This window comes from Epinephelus moara, chromosome 1 (genome assembly GCF_006386435.1).
Source record: "Epinephelus moara isolate mb chromosome 1, YSFRI_EMoa_1.0, whole genome shotgun sequence".
Classification (NCBI taxonomy): Eukaryota; Metazoa; Chordata; class Actinopteri; order Perciformes; family Serranidae; genus Epinephelus; species Epinephelus moara.
In genome coordinates this window covers 34,217,768-34,236,974 of record NC_065506.1, presented here as the reverse complement: position 1 = coordinate 34,236,974, position 19,207 = coordinate 34,217,768, and the positions used below count along the sequence as shown (strand labels likewise).

Genomic DNA, 19,207 nt, shown 5'->3' with positions numbered 1-19,207 from the left:
AACTAATAGTTTTACTTTTGTTGATGTAAATTTAACACTACATTTACTCAAATACTGCCCAAAAAGTACTCCTTTACTTGGGTATTACTTTATACTTCCACTCCATCACATTTTGGAGGCATATAAGAAATATTTTTACTCCACTACATTTGTCTGACAGCTTTAATTACTTTTCAGATTAGCATTTTTCATACTTAATAAATTAAAGGATGAAGTGTTCCTTTATGTGCTGTAAAAAATAAATAAACTCTTTAAAAACGCTCTTGGATCAGCAGGAAAATTCACACATAATACACACACATTACATAACTATACATAGATTTAAAGATTTTATTTTTCATGTCATGGTAAAATCTGAAACTTATTTGACAAAAAGGTTCATGAATCACTCAAAGTTTGACAAATCAGGTTTATAAAAGCTCCACACAGACATTAACACGTGGGCCGATACTGTTAAATACAAGTGGTTTAAAGGTCGTTAGATAATAGTCACTATTGATCTGCAGTCACCCGCTCTATCTTTGATACTGACTGGTTAGTTGTTACATGATTACAGGACATCCTCTCCTCTGCTTCTCATTTCACTGCTTTGAGGAGGAAGGTGACTTTCCCCTCATAGGGGTCGTAGGGGTTTTGGTAGCTGATCTTCTCGGAGACCACTCTGCACTGGATCTTGGCTGTCTTCTCTCCGACCAGGTTGAACCGAACAGCCACCAACGGGTTGACATAAGTGGGCTGAGGAAAAGGAGGAAGGAGGAGATGCAGACAGTTGGTAGATGATAAGTTTGACTTTTGTTCTTTAAATTTTATTTTTCTAGGACATGTTGATACAACTTAAAATCAGTTTGACATTTTGGGAAATATGTTTATTATTATTATTATTATGTTTATTCACTTTCTTGCCAAGAGTTAGATAAGAAGATTGATACAACCAAATGCTCCTAGAATCTGATTAGCTTATCTTAGCTTATCTTAGCTTAGCTTAGCTTAGCTTAGTTTAGCATAAAGACTGCAAACAGGTGGAAACAGATAGCCTGGCTCTGTGCAAAGGCAACAAAATTTTTCTATCCAAGCTTTTAAATCTCACAAATTAACATATCATATTACAGCACGTTTGTTTAATCTGTACAAAAGTGTGACAATGTCAGTTTGTAGTTTTATGGGGAGTCAAGTGTCAGGTCTTGATGTCACAGTGAGGTTGCAAAGTAGCCAGTAGAGACAATAGGAAGTCACTGCAAATTGTCATTTTGACCCCGACCTCTGAACAAAGCCAGGCTAGCTGTTTCCCCCTGTTTCCAGTCTTTGCGCTAAGCTAAGCTAACCACATGCTGGTTGTGAATACATACTTATCGTAATACATACGATCACTGTTTTGATTTGCCTCTTGGCAAGAAATTGAATAAGTACGTTTCCAAAATGTCCAACTGAGCTATTGGGCTCTGCTGACCACATGTTCATGGAGGTTCAGAGAAGCCGTGATTCTGATTGATTTTTTTTCCCCCACTATCACAATGTCACAAGTTAATTATTTAGTTATCTCAACAAAACAAACTTTGTTACATCAAGAGCTCATTATTTCATTATCTTGTGAATAATCTGGAGATAACAAGTTAATTATTTTCTTATCTCAAGAAAATGAGCTTTGCTGACTTGAGATAATGAGATAATTACAAAAAAGAGGTTGGTTCCTCTTATTAGGCTACTTATAATTTTTTAGCAGAGATCAGGAGCTCCACGCCAGCATGCATAAAAGGCGTCCGGACAACTGGAGCATTTTCATGAGATAACTACATAAAACAATCTTTTGTTTTGTCATGATAACAAGTTGATTATCTCGTTTTCAAAGCTCCTTTTTTTTCTTTTCGAGATAAGATAAATAGTTAAATCACTAGAAGATAAAAATAAATAATTGAAAGCAAGTCTGGCACACAGTTAGTGTGGGACCATTGCCCGGTTGGTGATCCAGCCAAACGTCTACAGATTACATTTTTAACGACAGAAACACATCTTAATTCTTGCTCACCTGTGCCAGCCTTCCGTAGTAAGGGAAGTAAGAGAGATCCATAATTCCCCTGTCAGGGAAATACTCCATTTTGGCCACATTGTCATATCCTTCCTAAAAAACCCACACAAACACAGAATTTCATCAGATTTTAAGAAGCACTCCACCAATTTTACTAAATAAAGATCAGTTAGCTCATCACAAGAGAGAAAACAAGTTAGATTTTTCTCGTGTGACTCAGGAGGAGCTTTGTCAAGTCAGAGAAAATAACCCTCGGTACAGAGACAACAAATTTATACCAGAAAGTCTGTGTTACAAAGTGGGGTTGTTGAGTTTGAAAGAGAGCTGCGTTATGGGAAATGTAGGATCCAGTGTTTTGGAGCTCAGCCCATACTGTAACTAAAAGTCAGTATATATTTGGCTCTCATGATCGATTATGATCTTTAATTTTTCTCTCGGGAAGCCCTCAAACTTTATGGAAGTGTAATAATAATTCACTGGAGTAACTCTGAAAATAAAATGTAAAACTTTAAACTCAATGATGCATGCAGTTACAGTGTATACAGATGTTGCTCACCAGTATGGTGCAGTTGACATATGGGGGAGTGCTGGTGTGATTCGTGGGCAGAAAGCTGATGATCTGCGGAGACAAAACAGATCTGCCTTTAGTCATGGTCATTTAATGTGATTTATTTTTTTAATTACTGCAAGATCCATTTTTTTTAAAGCACTCTGAAGGATATATTTATGAATGAAACGTACCCTGTTCATCTTGATGACGACACAAGGCATGGAGCAATTGTAGCCAAAGGTTGGGTCCTCAAATCCTGAGCAGGGTCCCAGCATGCTTTGCGTGAAGGGGCATGCCCACTTGGTGTGGTGAGGGGCGGAGTAGGTGTTCTGGAAGAAGTACTTTCCTTTAGTGCAGTTGTAGTTGTTACATTCAAGCTGTTTGGTGTCGTTGTAGGCTGATGGACAGAGACAGACAGAAACATTCAGGTGCCTTGACATTTGTGAGACTTGAAGGTCCTGCAGGGTCGAGTGAGTGAATACTAACGCTTCAGGAACTCATTAAGGATGTTGGTCATCTTCATCCAGCTGGCCTTGTCTGATGTGTTGTAGATGATTTCGACAATCTCCTCCCCATACGTGTCTGGCCATACCATTACCCCTGAACAGACGAGCAAACAGAAAGCTGGTTAACTGAGGTTTAATTTAAAGGGACAGTTCGCCCTAAAATCAAAAAATACATATCTTTCCTCTCACCTGTAGTGCTGTTTATCAGTCTAGACTGTTTTAGTGTTGGAGATATCAGCTGTAGAAATGTCTGACTTCTCTCCAATATGATGGAACTAGATGACACTTGGTGTGTGGTGCACAAAGCATCAAAATACACATTTGAAAAACTCAACAGAAACATCTCTTTAGAGAAATAATGACCCAGTTACTCAAGAAAATCCACCGACTTTGTTGTAAGCAGTTCATCTAGGAACTATTTTCTTTCTACCAAACTACACCCTCTAACAGACACCCACGCAGAAGGAAACATGCATCTACTGCTAGCTCATGTAACACCACTGAGCTATACAGCTTAGCTGTGGAGGACACCATTAATGTCCACATCTTACACTGTCACGTGATGCATCTGTAAATGTATTTTCTTGGCGCTTTGAGCTGTAGTGATGGGTGGACAGATGCTTTTCACAGTTTTGGTTCCTTCAAGTTTTTTTAAAACTCTGATACTTGCTGCAAAATATGTCAGTATCTTATTAACATGTTGTTTAAATGCTATGAGCAAGAAAATACAACACGTTTTCTTTGTGGCGTCCATGTTGTTTCACCAACTACAACTACCACCCAAGGAGCACTTGAATGCACCATTGGCCTTGGCTGGTGCAGGTCTCAGCTCAAGTCAGATTTAATCAATGGTCCCTCATTCATTCAGCACGGTTGCTGCACTTTGTTCCTGCATAACAACAAAATTAGCAGCAGGAAAACAAGTGCATTTTTGATGGCAGGCCATTGTAGTTAAAGTGGTAAGCTCTGAGGCTATTCATGGAATATAGCTCAAGTTTTCTTCATCAGGTGGTAAATTTTCGCAAAGCTGTATGTAACAAGCCCACCCTTTCTTGTAGGAAGGCCATGTAAGCTCAGCAGATTTTACAGAGATGTGATCTGACTGTATCAACTTAAAGTTATTCCCAGACAAGCAACAGACGTCCTACTTAGAGAGAACAGTTCCTTCGATCTTGTTCAGTGAGTGCAGCTGCCAGGCTGTCTGAACTCGAGTCCTATTCAATTGCTCCTCGTTAACTCACTGTAGCTGGCAGCATGAGCAGCACCCTACAATAATTGTGAGTGGGCATGCGGGAAAAGTTGGGGATTCATGAACAAAGGCTGACTTGGAACATACTGGACACTAAAAAGAGTCATTTAACGAGATTTGTTAGTTCATTTGTCTTTATTTCTAGCACTCGACAACTCACACCAAAACAATCTACACTGATAAACAGCACTATAGGTGAGAGTAAAAACATGTATTTTTGTTTTTTGGGTGAACTCTCCCTTTAAGCCGTCATTGTCTTATCTCGTGTTGTTGTGTGTTACCCGGAGATTTTAACCGGTCTTGATAGTCCGGCGCGTACGGACACAAGGTGTACATGAGCGTCCAGATGGCCAGACTGAAGAGGGCCGTCATCACAATGTAGAAGGCCACGTAATACAGACTGATGTACACTGTGAAGGAGAGAGGGTACAGGCAGGGTCACATCTTAGTGGCAGCATATGTGCAGTAAAGTGAAATCCTTAATGTATTTACAGTATACACCGGCTTAATGTGAAAGCACACGTGACACAGAGAAGGGCCTTGAGCATGGTCACAAAGGTGTGTGTGTCTACATTCGCAGAGGTCAAGGTGTCCTCTGTCGATATGAGCTCAATTTAATCTGATTGTAAGATCAAACAAAGAGGGGGAAGGACTCTGACAAAAAACTAAGCTTATCACAGCAGCAGGCTTATCGCCCTCTGTCCACACGCTGCAAACATACACACTCACTGTGGTGATATTAAAGGACAGAAAATGTCACACAGAAGAGTACAAGTACACGTTGTAGGCCTGTGGTTGTGTTTTATTGTATCACATACAGAGCTGCATATATGTGGTGCATCATTTGGTAAAGTAATTTCAAAATGACTCTTGGGTCAAAAGGTCAAGGTCAGATTTCACATGTCCATATGCAGTGGTGGGATGTAACTAAGTACATTTACTAGATTTGTTTTTCAGTTATACTGACAAGTTACTTTGTAGGTTTATATTCTACACACAAAATATATCAGGATCTTATAAACCAGTGGTTCCCAACTGGTCCAGCCACAGGGTTCAGATTTCTCCTTAGTCATTAGTTCAAGGTCAACACAGTTTAATATATTCAGCGTCATACTTGTCGTCGACTTAGTTTGCTGTCTCTGTTAAGTATCTGTCCGTTATTCACTAGCCTCGTGTCACCAGGCTCTTCACGTACGGGAAGGAGCCTGGTTTCCATTCACTCTAAATTTTGTCTGGATTCTGGTTCCGGTCTAGAGAGCTGATCTGGAATTCACCAAATTCACCAAAGTAAAAGTGTTCACCAAAGTAAAACTTTAAATTCTGGTGCACCATCGATTTACAATAAAAGAAAAAGGTTAACTTAATGGCTTGGGGCTTTTCTTGTAAATTATATTCTTTAAATTAAAAAGTTTCACCGCATTTTTATTAGCTTGGTGCTTTTATTTTGACGGAAAGGCGCATCCATCGAATTCCGGATCCTGTCTCTCTCACCCTCGTTCTGGTTCCTTACCAAAACGGCCACTAAACAGCCCCAGACTAGTTATTCACTCACGCTACAGCAGGAAACGGTACTTCAAAATAAAAGCTCTGTGCCAGAAATTCACTGTACTTCAAAATAAAGTGTGTTTTTTACAAACAACACATTCTCGAGTCACCTGCGGTCCATTCAAAATGGACCCACGACCCACTTTTGGACTGTGACCCACCAGTTAGAAACCACTGATATGAGATATACCACAATGCCCCCCGTCAATATTTACAACATGTGTACATGTTCATTTATCCTCCCCAATGTGAGGACTTTTATTTTGACAAAATTAATTACATTTACACAATTGATACAGAAAAGGCACAAATTAGTCTATAAAAAATCACCAGAATGCAGAAAATTAAGTGTTTAATGCTCAGAATTTTATGGCGGAGGACCCTGAAAACCCCTGTTTCATGTGTGTTCCTCCCATTGTTGGAACGAAACCTACGAGCTTGACTAACTGTATTCACTACATCTATTTTCCAGTTATACTTAAAAGTTACTTTTCAGGTTTAGATTTTATACACAAAAATATATGAAGATTCAAAGCACCATTATAGATTAACAACATATCTACCAACATTAAAAAAAGTAGTTCAAAATACCTCCACCAGCTGCAACATCAAAATTACACTTTAAGGCTTTAAATGATAATCCACTAATATGATGTATAATCATTTAACACTGACAGAGGCCATTCTGCTGCATGAATACTTCTTACATATTCCTATATACTTTTACATGGGTAATATTTTGAAAGCAATAAGCTGCATGCTGGTAGATAGAAAGAGTTACAGGTTGCTGTAATTCTTATTCTGGCCATAAAGATATGCCCTCCTAATGTGACTCCAGTGTAAGAGAACAATCTGTCCGTCGTGGGTATTTTGTACTAAAAAAGATTGTAACTTTGGAAATACCCACTTTATTTAGCTGAAGACTATTGAACATTAGCGTCTAATGAGCTTATCTACACCCCTCAGGGATGGAGTGGACAGAAGAAATAAATACTGAAACCCATAGCTCTTTAGATGTGCATAAGAGCATCTGAATCTGTACTTTAACTTTCATTTGAGCAAATATTTGCAGTTCCTCAGTTAAAATATTGGACATGTGTTGAATATTTGTTCCAGTTTGTTTCAGTTGTTCAAGATGGACAAATAATATGAACACATTTTAACACAATGTTATTATATTCTATTTTATTATATCATATTCTATTTCTACATCTAAGCTTCTGCATTGTTTCATTTCTTAGATTCTTATTAGATTTTATTGACATGATTTTTTTTAATACATATTTGTTGGAAGGATCCTAAAATCTAATAATTTCATTGACACTTGAAGAACTTGAACTTTTTTGTTGTTGTTGTTGTTGTTGACAGTGTCTCATGTATTAATGCAACTTGAAGGTCCGTCTTGTGTTTGAAGTGTCATTAGGTACAAAGGAGGTCTGCACACTGTTGGGCTCCAAATGAAAAATTTGTATTTTTTTCTTTTAGGATTTTTTCAAGGCAACATTTTGATGTTCAAGATCTTCTTCTTGCAGATCTAAATATGCCTTATAAAAAGAGAAACATGCCTTAAAGAAAAATATAAACTTTTTATTTGGAGGCTGACAGTGTGCAAACCTCCCTCAGGCCTTATAGTGATATATTTTGTCTTGGACATGAGTATTTCTGCCTTGATGTGTGCATATATGTCCCTATTTTAAGTAGATGCTCACCGGAAGTAAATGAACGACACTTACCACGATATTTATTTGGCAGTGCAACAAATACAGTTTCATTAATTATACTTCCACTCTCCTATTTAATACAAACCACTGTACTGTATTGTCAAAGGTGTTTCTGCCCCTCATTGTATATTTCCAATGTTTATTTGATGTTGCAAAAGAGATATCAATGAAGTTATAATTACCCCATTTCTCTGGTGTTCTCCCCATTAACGTCCCATTGTCTGAGTTCCAGACAAAATGTCCGAAGTCCTCACATCGTTGCCCACAAGTCCTCTTCTCCTTCAAGGCGGCCATGATGAAGCTCTGTTCTGACCGGCAACCACAGCAGATCTTTTCTTTTCTTTACTCAAATGTACCTTCTCTTCTTCTCTCCCTCATTTACAGTAAGGCTCACACAGTTATACTTGTGTCCCCGCTCTCCTTCCTGTCCCTCCCCACAGAGTTTGAGGCACTTAGGTTTCTGCTGATGTCTTGTTTGTCTCCTGTCACATACTTTTTTACAGTGAAAGCTAAAACTCACTCCCTGGACGTCGCTCCAGAGTGTGATGTGTGCGTTATCTCTTATTCACTCTTTATAAGGCCGAGATAAGGTGGGCATGATGGCGGTATGATGTCCTTTACTCCTTGGAGAAACGTGAGGATCACCTTGAACAGCCAGGCAGCTCGGTTACCAATGACGACAATCAAGGTGAACAACTGAATATGATTTGTTGAGAAATGATTGACACGTGGAAACATAAACCAAAGCTTGCGTCTGTTTGATTCTGTACCTGCAAAAGAGCCAATCTGGGCTTGGAGCATTGAACTTTTCCAAAAGTAAAAAGAAGACAATATAAAGGACGTGGAGTCGGACAAAATCCTCAAACTTAACAAGGCTGAACCAAATAATGTTGACATACTTATATATGCATATAGTGGCATATGTCCAGGATTCTAAAACGAAGAGGAGCTCGCTTGAGCAGGAGTTTTGTTCCTCCTGTGACAGCAGCCCTGAACAAGTTCTGCCTCGTTCACAGTTATGAGCTGGGATGGATGTATGCATACATGCAGATTTTGTGTTCTGTCTTTATCTGTATGTTTCTGTGTTTCACAGAACAAACAATCTCTGGGACAGGGGATGAATTATTCTGAATATTTGGTGTCATCACCAGGTCAATATTTCAACCTGTCTGGCACTATGGTTTATGACAATATGCCTGCAAAACTAATGGTATTTCCATCAGTCTTTGTGTTTGATGCTAGATAGCTAATTTTAGCATGTGCTGAAACTGAGACTGAGGGCCCTATCTTACACCCTGCGCAAAAGCAGCGTACAGTGCAGCACTAATGTCATTGCTAGTTTGAGATGGACACAGCTGTCATTTCCATGGCCAGTGCCCACATTGTGCGAGTAGCAAATACAGTTGCGCCCAAGATGAGGTATGGTCAGGTGCATTGATTGCTCATTATGATTGTACCCAAATGCAGCACTCCGAGGCAGGCAGACGGTTGGTAATGACTTTTATTACTGTATAATAAGGTAACATGAACATGAGCTGACAAAGAATTCTTCAGGCGCTGAGCCCCTACACAGTCTCTGGGTTCAGGGTCCAGGGAATGAGCCGACAGGTAGGTAATAGAAAGACACACACACACAAGGCAATGTGTGGTGTCTCACAGCAGGCACCTGGCAGCAGGTGGGAACTCTCACTTTGTAACGTTGTAGCAGGAAAACACTACACAGCCACAGGCAGACAGAAACCAGAGACGCTGAGGCCGAACTCGTGGTCAGGGACAGAAGGCTGGCGAGTTTACCAGGAAACAGATGACATAGACAGGTCGGGAACAAGCAGGGTCGGTACCAGGGAATCAAGCCAAGAGTGAGTGCTAGAATGTCTTGCATGAGGTTGAAGAACAATCTGAAAGTGAGTGGGTGGAGAACAGGAGTCTTTATACTGAGCCAGTCAGTGATTGAAAGCAGGTGAGTGGAGTTGGGCTGATGAGGTGGCAGGCTGAGTTGAGCAGGTGAGCAGAGTTGCCTTGATGAGGTGGGTGTGGCTGGCAGCAGGGTGCAGGTGAGGGAGAGAAGCAGACTGTGACAAAACTAGACAACACACCATAGCCCAGGGTGAGAGAGAGAGACTGACTGACTCCAGCAGCTTATATAGCTGAGGAGCAGCAGCACACCTGGTATGAGTTAATCAGTGATGCCTCTCCCTGCCAGAGATGCACAGATTGGTTGTGGGTGGATGAAATAATACATCATTGATGTGGAAAATATCAATAACATTTTCAAAATTATGAATATTTCATTTGTTTTGCAGATGTTTGGCTAAAAACAAAAGTTACTTCACAGTTTTAAAAATAATTATTTGAGGAATCACTGCTAGTTTTCAGACTGAATGAGTGTTTCTCTCTGGTGTAGGGTTATAGAAAGAGAGAAGGTTTAAAACTGGCAAAGTAAGACCCAAATAGTACAAGACCAGCACTGTGCAGAAGCATGATGTTAACTAGTATGCACATTTTCCTCTCTGTGCCACTTTCTCTCCCTCAGCTTCAGTGCATTCCTGTCATTACGAGCCTACACATTCATTCATCTCTCCTCCTCCTTCTGTCTTGCCTCTCATCCTCCCATCATGTTTCCCGAGTCTCTGTTGTGTTGCCTTCTCTTCCTCTCCAGCGTGCACATGGGTTAGCACTGGATAAAGCATTACAGTGTTACAGAGTGGATAAATCCCTCTGGGGAGAGGGGATGAGTCAGGTAGATCTGTGTGTGCATGTGTGTGACAGGGAATCTCAGGTTTAATGTATGACGCAAAAGCTCTCTGTGGCTGTCTGCAGCGAGCAGACGGTCAGATGAATGAAATTTTTTGATTCTGAAGAGGAAATCCACATCACCTCTCATTCATATTTGGATATTAGCCATATATCATCTGCTTCTTTTCTACTTCCCTCTACTTTTTGCTGTCAGGTTTTCTCTGCACTCCTTCCAGACATTCATCTATTCTGCATTTTTTGCTGCATCTCTCACATTTCTCCGTTCCTCTTCCTCACTTTCCGACTGGGTCACCATGGATATCGGTGGCCTGACGACAGTGGTGGCCAACTCTGCCTACATCTCAGCCCGCGGCAGCTTTGATGGCACTGCCAACCCTGCAACCAACCGAGACAAGAAGTACCACTCACGCCTGAAGCTGCCTCACATCACGGTGTGTGAAGGCTTGCGGGAGACTTTAGATCTGGGCTTCCAGACAGTCTGCGTGGAGCAGCCCATCGGCAAACGTCTCTTCCAGGAGTTCCTGGACTCCATTAAAGAATACAAAAGCCCCTGCCGCCTATGGAAGGATATTGAGGAATACAACATGGCTGAGGATGAAGACAGAGTCAAAAAGGCAAGCAAGATCTTGTCGAGGTACATGGAGCCGGACGCTAAGTATTTCTGCACCTTTCTGCCAGAAAACGGCATCACAAAGGTCAAAGAGAAACACCAAGAGGCCGGGGATGAACTTTTCAGTGAGACCATGGACAACGTGATGGACTTTCTCAAGGAAGTGCCCTACACTTTCTTCCTGGAGAGTATGTATCTGAAAAGGTTCCTGCAGTGGAAGTGGTTGGAGATGCAGCCAGTGGGAGAGGACTGGTTTGTGGATTTCCGTGTGTTGGGGAAAGGGGGTTTTGGGGAAGTGTCTGCCTGTCAGATGAAGGCCACGGGGAAACTGTACGCCTGCAAGAAGCTCAACAAGAAAAGGCTGAAGAAGAGAAAAGGCTATGAGGTAAGAAATCAGATCACAACACGTTTGTAGATCAAGAGGAATCTGGAAACATGAGTTGTGGTCGTGTTGTGTACAGCCTCTGCGTAAACCCCCCTCTAAACAACACTCAGTACCTAGATGGAGCCTTGCAGACGACGTAAGGCACCTTTGGCTTATATGATTAGTGCCCTCGGCATTAGAACATTTTGATCTCCTTATAAAGTGCCAGTCCTGCTGTGTTTATAAATGGAGCAGCTCTGGAGTGGATTTCCTAATCAGAAACAATAAAGTGGCTTTAACTTCAGCTCTAGATGTTGCCAAAATGATCCAGTTTACATTAGTTTATGAAACTAACGCAAACAGAAATTCTCAAGGTAGAACACAGGCCATGCAAAGCAACAAGCAACAGCAGAGCATCAGTACAATACAATGAAACAACAGACAGCATGTTAGCACCAACAGACACGGAGCAACATGAAGCAGCAACACAAACATAAAGTTAGCCGTGCTGTTAATAAAATAGATATTACATACATACCAATGCAGAGTTGGCTGCCTGGCAACGGGCAAAGGACGTAAAGCAAGTCAGCGGCATGTAAGCCAGAAATAACAATGATGAGCAATGTAATGTGTTGATTAGAAATGCAGTTTCTCATATCAGATGGGAGAGTCTCCATAGTTTAGAAGCTCTGACAGAAAAGCACGATTGGTCCTTGACTTGTCCTGTAGGGGGCGATGGTGGAGAAGAAGATCCTGGCTCGAGTTCACAGCAGGTTCATCGTCTCTTTGGCGTACGCCTTCCAGTCCAAAACCGAGTTGTGTCTGGTCATGACCATCATGAACGGAGGAGACTTGAGGTTAGAGCTCACTCACTCTCACTCACTGAACACAACATCCCAATGTTTCAGTCCCTCCTTTAGATCCCACATCCTCCCAGGCTCTGCCATAAGGATCTACTTACAACCCCATATTAAGAATTGATATTTTAATTTAGAGATCATGCATTGAATCTCTACATTGTTCGTTTCTTGCATATCATCTCTCCTGTGCCACTATAGGTATCACATTTATAACGTGGATGAGAACAACCCGGGGTTTGACGAGGCGCGGGCCTGTTACTACGCCGCTCAGATCATCCAGGGGATGGAGCACCTGCACCAGAAGAGGATCATCTACAGAGACCTCAAACCAGAGAACGTTCTGCTGGACAATCAAGGTCAGACACTCAAAAAAAAAGAACATACGCAATCTTACATCATACTTAATACGATAAAGTATGTTAGTATGTGAGTTTGCACAGATCTGTAGTCACTTGTGTTTGGTCATGAAACGCAGCGTGAAGTCATTTGGTTTGAAGACTTTTGGGCTTCTCATAGTTGATGATGGGCTGCTGGTGATTCTTGTTTTAGAGGTCATTTATACATTCAAGACAACATATTGGTTCAACAGTGAATTATAGAGTACTGCCTGCATTTTGGAGCTCTAGAATATTTGATTCAAACAGTGGTTTGACAAGCCACTGTGAAGCAAAGAACACATCCTTTAATTGCTCAAATCTGCAGCAAACAGCGTTAGGCAGGCCAAAAAGGCTTAAACATGCAGTCCACTCTGCAACGCGTTTCGAGTTAAACTCTTCTTCAGGCAGCAACGGTAAGTGTGTGCAGTCCTGTCAGCTATATAGGAAGGGGGGAGGATTCAATTAGTAATCACTTCATCTTCGGCAGGTGTGGATAGAGTGTTGTCTGCAACACAGCTGAATCCACTGATGATCAACTGAGACAAACCAAAAAACTCAAAAGGAGCTTTCTGCTGCACAAAAAATGCATGGCATTATAGGAATTGCAATTATTAAGCTGTAAGGCACCAAACAATATACATACACATATACACAGAAGAATATATACAAAATACACATATTAATGCACAAATGTGTGAGAAGGCACATCTTAAAGTGCCTGATTTTTTTTAAAATTAGAAGAAAGAGAAGAAAGGCTAGTTAATAGAAGCACTGAAAATCTATTTAGGCCATGTGGAAATACTATATTTAAGTAGTGTATCCACCGTGCTTCTGCTTGTTAGTGTTTGCGTTCAAAGTCTCCACCACGAGAAGAGAGTTAAATTATTTCAATAACCCAAAAGTTTAGTGAGTGGACGGCATGTTTAAGCCTGTATGTGTTGTTTTTTGGCCTGCCTAATGCTGTTTGCTGCAGATTTGAGCCATTAAAGGATGTGTTCTTTGCTTCACAGTGGCTTCCTTCATTTTTTCTTTTTATGGTTTTGCTCTTGGAAGCCCTGCTTGAAGATTAATACCTTTGTCTGTTAAATATGAAGTTGGAGCCAGGAGCCTCTTAGCGAAGCCTAAAGTTAAAGAAAGGAAACATGGATGTATTAAGAGACCTGGATGCAGCGTTGAAGGCGGGGCCCCATTTATTCCTATTTAAAGTCGCTCAGTGGTGCATGAAGCCAAAAATTTCAAATGCCGCAAATAAAATTCGGCACTGCTTCTGTGCCGTGTGGCCCACAGAGCAGGCGCACTAGAGACTTCCACTGACCAAGGTGGCTACTTCAGGTTTAGCGCTCCACTAACTTGAACGGAGATATTGTGGGGCGCCTCTACACTTTACTAATCTTATTGAACCAAATGGATCAAATCCTGCTGGTGAAATGAATCACGGGGGTTGTGATATTCAACAAAATGTATCCACTGATCTACAGTCGTCTCTTTTGCCATGCAAGACAATTAGAAAAGTCTTTTTGGGCCCAAGGGCATCATATAACAGATGGTACCAAATCCTGGCGCACTTCCTGGGAGCCTGCTGAAAACAGGGGAAAAGAAATTAGCCTTGCTCTGATGTAAGGTGGTAAAATCTGCCTACTAGCACATGAAAAGCTCACTGATTAACATGTTATATCCTTTTAAATCTGCACAATAACTAAAGACAGTGGTGACTTCTGGTGTTTTGAATGCAGCCACGCACAGTTGGCTCCAGCTTCATACTTATCGTACAGGCAGGAGGGTTCAGTTCTTCCTCTCATCTAATGTTCAGCAAGAAAGCAAATAAGCACATTTCACAAAATGTCAAATATTCCTTTGAAACAATCCAAAATAAACCCCCACCACTGAGTTGTGCTTTTAACGTCATGAAATGAAAGCTCCTCACCTTGACTTTAAAACATGTTCAGTTCTTGGCCTCCTGAGGTCAAAACACACACACATGTTGTATAAACACACTGAACCACTCACACACACTTAACACCTATAGTACGCACTGAGTCTTACTTCTAACACAAGGACGTCTTTCAGTTATCGCACCACCACAGTTTAACGTGCTGCAGGTCAACATTCGTATCTGTGACGCGCTCAGCTCTTGACATTACCCAGGTGTGTGTTTGTTCTCACAGGTAACGTGCGTATCTCTGACCTTGGCCTGGCTGTGGAGCTGGCTGATGATCAGCTCAAAATCAAGGGTTACGCTGGGACTCCAGGTACAGTCGAACAAAAAAACCCCACCACACTGACATTTAACTGGTTGTAGCTGCTCTGACAGCAGGATCTGTGAACGACACCCACACCTGAAAAACCCACAGCTCTGTTTATCTTTCTCACTCTGTCATTAAGATGTGACATTTACCTTCACTGTACAGCTGACGGTACCCGACCGGTATTACCTGAATGACTGAGACATGCCGCCATTTTATAATAGAGCACAATGATTAAATATAATCACTGTGTTGATCAGCATTACTGTTATAGAGGGTATAAATACAGTATAAATTCAGTCTGGTGTTGATTCATCTCCTAATTTGCAAAAAAAAATACTGGCTTTTAACATGTTTCCTTGTGTATTGATGGGATTAGTTCTTGGTATGGCACATGGTCGCTACATGCTGTAGTTTGAGATGTATCGATGTTTTAATTTAGATAAACTATAAGAGAAACAAATTAAAAAAAGTCGTAGATGTATTCAAGGTCAGGTTATTTTAGTGTTTAATGTTGTAGCTGGCAGGGTGTTTGAGGTGTTAGACGACATGAAGTGTTTACTTTTGTAACTTTACACACAGTATTACACAGCTTTTGATTCTTTAAAGGTTAAATTCTGATATTCATCTATTGAATCTATTGAAATCACAGAGGTTTAGCTCTTCACAGACGTACATATGTGGCAGTGTTGAGGAATCTATGAAACAACAATTCAACCATAAAGAAGGGAGTTCAAATATGGAGGACAGAAGCTGCCAAAATCAGAAATAAATAAATAAATAAATAACTGGAAAAATAAATTAGATATGCCATTAAATGTAGCAAAAATAATATTAAAATAAATGTAAGCAATAATTAATTGATAAAATGTGACATGAATTATTATTTCTGTGTTAATTTGCTTCTTTATGTGTTTACCTTTAATGGCATATTATTTTATTTATTGAGTCATTTTTTTGTTGATTTATTTTATTTATTTATTTTTTTTATTTCTTTTAAACAATTGTCCTCCATAATAAAAAAAAGTTAAATTAATGAATATAATGCAAAGTATTTCTATAGCCCAGGTCAGGTGGTGCATCACAAAACATACTGTAAACTGATCTATGTGGGGAAAATCAAATATCATAATATATTTGATCAAATGCCTCGATATCAATATTGCAACAATATCGTAGGGTTGACTGTTGGTGCTGTAGAAATCAAATAAGTCCACACATTAAGCAGCTCCTGTTTAGAAGGATTTAAGAAAATTAAATAAGAGTGATGTTTCGAGCCTACTCGATGTGCGGACTTATTTGTTTTCTACTTTGCCAGACGTGTCTTTGGTCCAGCACTCTCTCCATTGGACGCTGGGATGTGAACATCTTTTGTACTGTTTTTGACTATTGGTGCTTCCACAAAATATTTACAATGAGATTTTTGATAAATAATCATCAGTAATGTGGATATAATGACTAAATGACTAAAGGCAAATAATAAAACAGAATTTGTAAAAACTAAATCTGTACCCACTAACCTGTCAGTGCACCTGTGAACAAATGTAAAGGAGTAACAACATTTCCTTCTGACATGCAGTGTAGTAGAAGTGCACATAAGTTGCATAAAAGTAGAATTACTAAAGTAACAGGTGCACTACTTGAAGTAACGAACATCTTAGCAGTAGCAGCTGCTCCATTGTTAGTGGGATGAAATCTGATAAGTTGACTCTTTGATCTCAGGATTTTAGTTTTAATTTCACTTTTTCCTCTCACCTGCAGGTTTCATGGCTCCAGAGCTGCTTAAAGGAGAGGAGTACGACTACTCTGTGGATTATTTTACCCTGGGGGTCACTCTGTTTGAGTTCATGGCTGCCAAGGGCCCCTTCAGGACCCGAGGAGAGAAGGTAAACATCCTGTGTGACCTGTGTTTCCTGTTGTCAGCCCATGTTCAGAGCTGTTTTAACATGTATTCTGTGCTTCAAACATTTCTTTGTTTGTTAAAATTCCTCTGCCTCTTCCCACAGTGGTCTTAGCTCTTACACACATATTTCTGTCATGTGATGTTTAAACCAGCTTTTACTAAACCTGTGTGATAATACAGTGTCAGGCTGTAAAGATTTGATGGCTCAACTTTGCCCTCTTGTGGCCTGATGTGGTACTGCGCGGAAATATGAAGCTCTGATTTAACCAGTGTTGGAAGAAGTATATATGTGCCAAGAAAAAAGTAGCAATACCAGTCTGTAAAAAGTCATACATTAAATGGATTTCATTACATATTTGCACATTAAGCATTTATGCAGCCTACACTGGGGGTTTACAGTGTTTATTGTGCAGCATTTTCAGATGACTGTAGCTACATAGCCCTGAATACTACTAATAATTTAACTGCATATAAATAATAAATGTGCAGGTCTGAATTGGTTGAATTGGTGAATCTGTTCACCACCTGTCCTCTGTGCTGTTTCCAGGTGGAGAATAAGGTGGTGAAGAAGCGTATCCTGAATGAGGTAGTGATGTATCCAGAGAAGTTCAGTGAAAACGCCCGCTCCATCTGTGAGGGTCTGCTGGTCAAAGAGGTTGACAAGAGGCTCGGCTTCAAGAACGGATCTTGTGACGAGATCAGGGCGCACCCCTTCTTCAGAGAGATCAACTGGAGGAAGCTCGATGCAGGTGTGTTCCATATCATCAAAGTTTCATAGTCGTTACCAGTCACTGTTTGGTTGATTGAAGTTAAACAAACTAAACGTCCATGAACCACTCGTGTCTCCTCAGGGATCCTCACACCCCCTTTTGTGCCAGACTCAAAGACAGTTTACGCCAAGAACATCGATGACGTCGGGGCCTTCTCCACCGTGAAAGGTGTTCAGCTGGACAACAAAGACAATGACTTTTATGATGAGTTCGCCTCGGGGAACATCTCCATCCCTTGGCAGGAGGAGATGATCGAGATGGGGATCTATGGCGAGCTCACAGTCTGGGGACCTGAAGGCACTTTGCCCAACGACCTGCGCCGAGAATCCATCCTGGAGCAGCCGCCCAAGTCCTCCACCTGCACGGTGTCGTGAGAGGTGACCATGATGCTCCACAAAACACCTAATGGAAGATTTTACATGAACTGTTTGTTTCTTAAGCACTTTTTGTACAAGACGTCAGTACGTTTAAGTGGTGAGGCTGAGTGTGGAGGATGATGCATGTCTCTAAATGCAAAACCTTTTTTACTTTTAGCTCTATACTGTTAAATCATGTTGCATGTCATGTCTATACTCATTTTCTTGAGGTAGAGGAATGAATGATCAGCTGTTATGCGGGTGCGTCAGTGTGAATAAACTGCAAGTTAAAAAAAAACATTTCTATTTCCTACCACCGTTTTTGTTTGTTTCCACTTTTTGCTTTTGCTTTATCATTTTGCAGAAGTGTAAATAAACTTGTGTCCATTGCTGCAGAGATGTTCAATTGAACTGAAATAAATATTTTGACATTAAAATCAGCGTGTTTTGTGTGTGATTGACACATTAACGTGAAGCTTCATTCAGGGACCAAAAGATCTTAAAGAGCTGCCAGGATTTTAAAATCTGAAATAATTGAGAACATACTGAAACAATCTCTGTTGGCTGTGCAGATGTACACACGCAGCTCTTAGTTTTAATTCAGTGTGTTGCATATTTTAAAGCTAACAGTCCAGTAAAATATATATCACTGAACAATAACGTAAAAACTGTATTTGTACTGGCTTCTGAAACGATGTGGAAAAGCTTTCACTGATACATTTAAAGAGTTGCTCACAATGATTTGTACATTACAAGAAATACTTACAACTGAGAGGCTGAAACTTTTGAAAATAACATAAATGAATAATCAATTTCTGTCATTTTTATAAGCGAGGATGAATTAATAATCAATGAAGAGTGACACAGTGGTGCAGTGGTTAGCATTGTCACCTCACACTCCTCACCCTGGGCTCGAACCCCATGTCAGCGTGTGTTTTCCTCTGGGTGCTCTGGCTTCTTCCTGCAGTCCAAAGATATGTGATCAAGATTGTGTGTCTCTATGTGTCAGCCCTGTGATAGTCTGGTGATCTGTCCAGGGTGTACCCCATCTCTCGCCCAATGACAGCTGGGTAGGTTCCAGCTGTTTCACCTGTGTCTTGTTCCACTCACCTGTGTGTAGCTAATAATCAACGTTTTTGTATTTAAAGCCCAGTGCTTCCCCCATTCAGTTGCCAAATTGTCGTCGTTGTCCTACTGTCCTCATGCTTTCCAGCCTTTCCCTTGTGTTTGATTCCTTGTTTTTTGACTCTGCTTAGCTTTATAGACTTTGCTTTTTTCCCTGAATGGATTTTTCTGCCTTCTCTGACTGCCTTCACTTTTTTGACCCCTGACCTCCTAGATAAAGATTTAGATTTGATAAACTGCTCTTGGTG

The 19,207-nt window shown here is 40.6% G+C and overlaps 2 protein-coding genes across 2 annotated transcripts; one reads left to right on the top strand and one right to left on the bottom strand.

The window, feature by feature from the left end:
* Positions 1-511: 511 nt before the first annotated feature.
* Positions 512-7,954, bottom strand: LOC126391143 (potassium-transporting ATPase subunit beta-like). The gene is made up of 7 exons (XM_050045672.1): positions 7,777-7,954; positions 4,610-4,738; positions 3,060-3,173; positions 2,765-2,970; positions 2,580-2,642; positions 2,024-2,116; positions 512-735 (listed from the first exon to the last, which is right to left on the bottom strand). Exons 1-7 carry the CDS (start codon positions 7,886-7,888, stop codon positions 577-579), a joined length of 876 nt encoding a protein of 291 aa, XP_049901629.1. The 5' UTR covers positions 7,889-7,954; the 3' UTR covers positions 512-576.
* Positions 7,955-9,808: 1,854 nt separating this feature from the next.
* On the top strand, positions 9,809-18,244 carry grk1a (G protein-coupled receptor kinase 1 a). Its single transcript, XM_050045669.1, has 7 exons — positions 9,809-11,346; positions 12,055-12,182; positions 12,384-12,541; positions 14,728-14,811; positions 16,567-16,691; positions 17,256-17,457; positions 17,560-18,244. Exons 1-7 carry the CDS (start codon positions 10,645-10,647, stop codon positions 17,850-17,852), a joined length of 1,692 nt encoding a protein of 563 aa, XP_049901626.1. The 5' UTR covers positions 9,809-10,644; the 3' UTR covers positions 17,853-18,244.
* The last annotated feature ends 963 nt before the right edge of the window (positions 18,245-19,207 follow it).